Genomic DNA, 6,584 nt, shown 5'->3' on the forward strand with positions numbered 1-6,584 from the left:
CATCTGTCACCTCTGACAAGGCTTCTCTTGCTTCTTCTGCTACTCTTGCAACCCCTCTTGCAGCTTGTGACGTTGCTGTAATTGTTTCTGGCTTTACTTTATTTAAAGCTGCCATGTTAGCGGCTCTTGCTGCTTCTCTTGCTGCCTTAGCTGCTTTTGAAGATGCTTCTGCTATTTTTTCTGCTACATCTGCTGTAGATGCTGGTGCGGTTTGTACTGCTTGCAATGCCTCCAGGGCAACTTCTTCTGCTGCATCTGCTGCATCTGTGGCAGCTTTTGCTGCGAATGTAACTGTCACATCTCCGTCAGCCAATAATGAAGAAACTTTGGCTGCTACTTCTGCAGTGGTTATTGCCTTTTTCACTGCTTCAGACACGGGTGCTCCGGCGGCTGCTGCTGTAGAAGCTGCGACTGCTGTTGCTGCTGCTGCTGCTGCAGTGGATGTTGTCACAAGTGCAGCTTGTTCTTCTGTCACTGGTGGTGAAACTGTTGGCACTTCAGTAGTTATTGATGGACGGATGTTTGTATTTGGTAGGGCATTTTCTGCAGCTGTTGCTGCCGATTCTGCGGCGTTTCCTGCTGCTTCTGCCACTGTTTCCATGATTTCTGCAATTTCCTCTGTTGTCTCCTTTCCAATTCCTGCTGATACCATTTGTGCAGTTGCTTCTGACATTTCTGCCGCTGCTTTTGCTGCTGTCATTGACAAGAGCCTTTTTGCTGCATCGGGGCCACTGGCAGAGGATATTTTAGCTTTTAATATTTCTGCTGCATTCATTGAAGTGTTAACCACTGATTCTGCGGCTTCTGCAGCCTTGGCGATTGCTGTTGGTTTACCCATGGCTGCCATTTCTGCTGCTGCTGCTGCTTTTTCAGCTGCCTTTGCTGCCATTAATGCTGCTTTTGGTAGTCCTTTAATTGCTGCTGCTGTAGCTCCAGATGCTTTGTTTTCTTCTTGTGCTGCTGCTACAGCTGCTGCTTTGGCGGCTTTAGCAGCTTTTGTTGCTGCTTTTGCTGCCACTGCTGCTGGTTCTCCTGCTGCCACTAATACAGCAGCTCTGGCGGCTTCCTTTGCAGCCAGTATAGCCTTTTCTGCTTCTGGAGATGTTGTTGCTCCAGCAACTACTGATGTTGCGGCTGCTGTTGCTGCTGCTGTTGAAGCTGCTGCAGCTGCTGCAGAAGCTGCTGCTGCTGTCAGGGTACTTGCTGCTCTTGGGGCCAATGTTTTGGGGGCAAATGTAGCCTTTAAGGCTTCAGCTGCGACCTTTGCTGCCATGACTGCCTCTTTGACTTGAGCTTGTGCATCTTTTCCTTCAGCTGTGGCCTTGGCTGTCTCTTTAGCTTTAGTTGCTGCCTCTGCAGCCAATTCTGTGAGGGGTTTTGCTGCTTTGATAGATTCTTTCAATTCTTCTGTCATTTCTTTTGCAGCTGTTGGTTCTGAAGCTGCTGCAAAGAAAGCCTTTATGTCTTCTAGGGCCTTTTCTGCATCTTTAGTTGCACTTGCTGTGTCCATTGCAGCGTCATCTGCAGTTTCTTCTGTTGTTGCTTGTGCTGCCTTGACCGCTGCTTCTGCTACTTTGTCTGCTGCTTCTGTTGCATTGGATAATAGCTCTGCCATTTTTTGTGCTAGGTCAGCTGTAGATGCTGGTGCAGTCTTAGCTGCTTCTTTTGCTGCATCTGCGGCTGCTTTGGCTGCTTCCACAGCTTTTTGGGCAAGTTTTGCTGCTGCATCTGGTGAGAGAGTTCCATTTAGGACAGCTACGGAGGCCAAAGCTGCTTCTTCTGCAGCCTCTGAGGCTTCCTTGGCGGCAGCTACTGCTGCTTCAGCTGCGGGTCCAGTGGTGGCTGCTGCTACTGTTGCGGCTGTTGATGCTGAAGACGCTGCGATTGCTGCTGCTGCGGCCGTTGCTGCTGCTGTTGCCCTTGCTGAAGTTTCTGCGGGTGATGGTCCTGTGGGTTTTACGGTGGTAGTTACTGTAGGATCTGTTGTTGTTGCTCCAGCAGACAAGGCAGCTTTCACTGCATCTGCAGCCTTCATAGCTGCTTTGACAGCTTCATTTGCAGTTTGAAGTGCTTCGGTGTCATTTTCAGCTCCTGTTCCTTCACCAGCTACTGTGGCATCGGCTGTCTCTTTAGCTTTAGTTGCTGCCTCTGCAGCCAATTCTGTGACGGGTTTTGCTGCTTTGATAGATTCTTTCAATTCTTCTGTCATGTTTGCTGCAGCTGTTGGTTCTGAAGCTGCTGCAAAGAAAGCCTTTATGTCTTCTAGGGCCTTTTCTGCATCTTTAGTTGCACTTGCTGTGTCCATTGCAGCGTCATCTGCAGTTTCTTCTGTTGTTGCTTGTGCTGCCTTGACCGCTGCTTCTGCTACTTTGTCTGCTGCTTCTGTTGCATTGGATAATAGCTCTGCCATTTTTTGTGCTAGGTCAGCTGTAGATGCTGGTGCAGTCTTAGCTGCTTCTTTTGCTGCATCTGCGGCTGCTTTGGCTGCTTCCACAGCTTTTTGGGCAAGTTTTGCTGCTGCATCTGGTGAGAGAGTTCCATTTAGGACAGCTACGGAGGCCAAAGCTGCTTCTTCTGCAGCCTCTGAGGCTTCCTTGGCGGCAGCTACTGCTGCTTCAGCTGCGGGTCCAGTGGTGGCTGCTGCTACTGTTGCGGCTGTTGATGCTGAAGACGCTGCGATTGCTGCTGCTGCGGCCGTTGCTGCTGCTGTTGCCCTTGCTGAAGTGTCTGCGGGTGATGGTCCTGTGGGTTTTACGGTGGTAGTTACTGTAGGATCTGTTGTTGTTGCTCCAGCAGATAAGGCAGCTTTCACTGCATCTGCAGCCTTCATAGCTGCTTTGACAGCTTCATTTGCAGTTTGAAGTGCTTCGGTGTCATTTTCAGCTCCTGTTCCTTCACCAGCTACTGTGGCATCGGCTGTCTCTTTAGCTTTAGTTGCTGCCTCTGCAGCCAATTCTGTGACGGGTTTTGCTGCTTTGATAGATTCTTTCAATTCTTCTGTCATGTTTGCTGCAGCTGTTGGTTCTGAAGCTGCTGCAAAGAAAGCCTTTATGTCTTCTAGGGCCTTTTCTGCATCTTTAGTTGCATTTGCTGTGTCCATTGCAGCGTCATCTGCAGTTTCTTCTGTTGTTGCTTGTGCTGCCTTGACCGCTGCTTCTGCTACTTTGTCTGCTGCTTCTGTTGCATTGGATAATAGCTCTGCCATTTTTTGTGCTAGGTCAGCTGTAGATGCTGGTGCAGTTTTAGCTGCTTCTTTTGCTGCATCTGCGGCTGCTTTGGCTGCTTCCACAGCTTTTTGGGCAAGTTTTGCTGCTGCATCTGGTGAGAGAGTTCCATTTAGGACAGCTACGGAGGCCAAAGCTGCTTCTTCTGCAGCCTCTGAGGCTTCCTTGGCGGCAGCTACTGCTGCTTCAGCTGCGGGTCCAGTGGTGGCTGCTGCTACTGTTGCGGCTGTTGATGCTGAAGACGCTGCGATTGCTGCTGCTGCGGCCGTTGCTGCTGCTGTTGCCCTTGCTGAAGTTTCTGCGGGTGATGGTCCTGTGGTTAGATTTGAATTGATGTTTGTAGGGGCAGCCAGGGCTGTTGTCGGGTTATTTGTAGCTGGGATGCTTGTAGGGGCAGCCAGGGCTGTTGTTGGAGCCATGGTAGTGTATCCAGGACACTTGGCTCGCAGGAGTCCCTCAGCTGACTGGCTGTAATATGCTGTTGGTAATGGTAAGTGTTTGGTCAGAATTCAGTCATAAATGTCTCCATGACTTGTTCTCATTGTGTTAATATTAGTTTTCATACTAACCAGCAACAATGATGGTGACAATAAAAGTCTTGATGATCATCCTGACTTCTTTTTGATCTCCTCCACCTACTCCGAAAAGATGTCCGATGATGTTCTGTAAAAAGTGAGAAGTAGGTGGTTATTAATACAAATTAAAGATTTAACAAGCTTCCATTTCTCAGAGGGTAACTCTTCTTTTATATTTCAAATGAAAAAGCATGTTGAAGATGGGTGCCGTATTCGGTCCCTCTATGAAGAGGTTCAAATGCATTCAATGAAATAATCAAAATCTGCCCGTTGTTGTTCAGCTAGCAAAGACACTCCTATCACGAACGCACTCACTGTGTTAAGCGGGGGCCAAAACACTCAAAAGAGCAGTGAAGGACGGCGTTAATGAGAAGCATTAACTGCAGCTGAACACTACAGAACAGAGGGTTTGACAACTACACAGGGCAAGCCTGCAAGTGCAAGTGCTATTGGTGCTGGCCATCCATAGGGGGCGCCCTGTCACTCAAAATGAGTGAGGAAGAGTAGTTGAAGATGATGGTAAGAGAAAGATGACATGATAGCTAATGTCATTTTCCTGCTGCTGTTCAGTGATAAAACCAAACTTCATTTCATTGCACATTTAAAAACCAACCTGCTCATATCTGACCGTACAGAAAACAAACAACAACATCTGTGTGTGAATTTTGTGATTGATGGTAGAATTGATTGCCTATAGGGCACCAAGTGAGTTAGGTCCTGCACTGCAACTACAAATAGATGGGAATATTCTGACTTTAAGTGGAAATGTCAACTCTTGTGAAGCGGCTGTTTTAATATTCAGGAGGGTTTTTAGCAGTCTAAATTAGAACACACAGTAACTGACATTGAAGGAGAAGCCAAAGGAGGGGAGACCGAGCTGCACAAGAAGCCTTTTGAGGCGTCCAGGCCCGCACGTTCCCATGCAGGGAAGTGATATCCAATGAAAGATTTCAAGTCTTAATGAGACACAAATTAGAAAGTAAAAAAAAAAAAAAAAGCTGAGAGGACGAACCGATCAATCAAAGATCAAATAAACGGAACTAAAGGATGGCGGCACATCCAAACCACAAGCAGCAAGAAATATGTACACACAGTGGGAAAACAGCCAACACGATTCTCCTGCATAGCGGTGCAGTAATCATGGTAACAAACACATGCTCTGATTTCTGTCTTTCGCTTATTGATATTATTATTATTATTATTATAATATGTTTTTGCATATCTTGCCTAGTTTCAAACCAGGCGAGTCCACTAGATTAAAATAAAGGTGGATTAAATCTATCGTGAAAAGAAAAGAGATTGCTTTTGTTGTAGCTGTGTAACAAAAAATACAGGAAAAAATAAAGTAAAAATAATAAATGTAAAAAAATCAAAAAGTTTATTAAAGAAAAACAATTTACGGCTAAAAAAGTACAAAATGCAGTTTGTCCTGCACTGAATCCAAAGTTAAAATAATCTCTGCATTGATTTCAAAAGGAGTTTCAAAGTCAGAACAAAAACCACCAAAGTTGGAAGGTGCAGAAGATGAGAAATGCTCGTACCTGGATGATGAAGTGTGTCTGCTGTCTGTTCTCTCTCAGGTTCACCTGTCCTCCTTGACTGTTTCTCTGCTCTGTGTCGCTCAGCCTGTCGAACCCTACTTCATTTATCTTCAATTCATTAAATTTAATTACAGGCCTGCTCTCGCCACGCCCATCAAGGTGTGTTTCCTTTCTGAAAAGGGAAACTAATTGGATGCTTCGTTCTTATTACAGTGTGAATCTTGTTGAGTCACACAATGTGCAGTTTTTTTAATACTGGGACTGATAATGGAGAGCTGCATTGTTCCTTCATTTCACTGGCACGTAGTTTCTGAGGCTCTAGGCGTCACGATGGGTACTGACATATTTGCAAAATGATTCGTACAAACCTATTCAGGTTAACACAAAACACATTACAACAGCACAAACCACACCCATCCAAAAAACCAAAAGGTTTCATCCACACCTTAGTTACCAACCCAAAAACAACAACTGTCCATTATAACTCTCAAAAAGAAGGATTTACTTCAGGGCCGTTCGTTTCCGTGTATTGTGTTTAACAATGGATGCCTGTAGGGGCAAAAAGAAGTTTAACTTTATTCACAAATTAGACCGATGCGTTTCATGGACGGAGGCCACAAACTCTTTGGTTAGAGTTTTTGGTCGAAGTCTGACTGGAGCTTTTTGACCTCTTCAAGCGTATTAATGTGTGTTATGTGTGTGTTATATGTGTGTTATATATGTGTGTTGTATATGTGTTATATGTAAAGTAAAGTAAAGTAAAGTAAAATTTATTTATATAGCACTTTTCGCAGGCAGGGGCCACAAAGTGCTTCACAAACAGGGTTTAAAAACATCACAAGCAATACACAGACAGTACAAAAATCATAGCAGCCCTAAAAGAGACTAATTAAAAGCCTGGACAAATAAAAACGTTTTCAGTTGACTCTTGAAAGTGACAACTGAATCAATTGAGCACAAGGATGATGGAAGTTCATTCCAGAGGCTCGGAGCAACGACCTGGAAAGACCGGTCACCTCTAGTGTGTGAGTATGGTGTCTCCCTGCCTGTACAGCTGTGAAAATGAACAATAAAGTAACTAACTAACTAATCTTCATGCAGCCTGGAAGTCAGAGAAATTGTTTCAGAAAATCTGCCTTTAAATCTTCCTCTGACGTTCTCACTTTATTCCCTTTCCATTATTTGATTTAATCCCCCGGTTGGCAAGTTGTGATTAAGGCGTCTGTCATCATTTCTAAAACATT

The 6,584-nt window shown here is 45.2% G+C and overlaps 1 protein-coding gene across 1 annotated transcript in view; it reads right to left on the reverse strand.

Annotated features, from left to right (window-relative positions):
- LOC306839790 (uncharacterized protein) overlaps positions 1-5,399 on the reverse strand; it is a 7,609-nt gene extending 2,210 nt beyond the window's left edge. Inside the window, exons 1-3 of the mRNA XM_079368673.1 lie at positions 5,341-5,399; positions 3,794-3,887; positions 1-3,702 (exon numbers count right to left, since the gene is read on the reverse strand). The exon at positions 1-3,702 is cut by the window's left edge and continues 2,210 nt beyond it. Of these exons, the coding sequence (XP_079224799.1) occupies positions 1-3,702; positions 3,794-3,833 (3,742 nt within the window). The 5' untranslated portion in view covers positions 3,834-3,887; positions 5,341-5,399. The remainder of the gene's footprint in view (positions 3,703-3,793; positions 3,888-5,340) is intronic.
- Between the last annotated feature and the right edge of the window lie 1,185 nt (positions 5,400-6,584).

Source organism: Symphodus melops (assembly GCF_947650265.1).
Source record: "Symphodus melops genome assembly, chromosome: 18".
Taxonomy (NCBI): domain Eukaryota; kingdom Metazoa; phylum Chordata; class Actinopteri; order Labriformes; family Labridae; genus Symphodus; species Symphodus melops.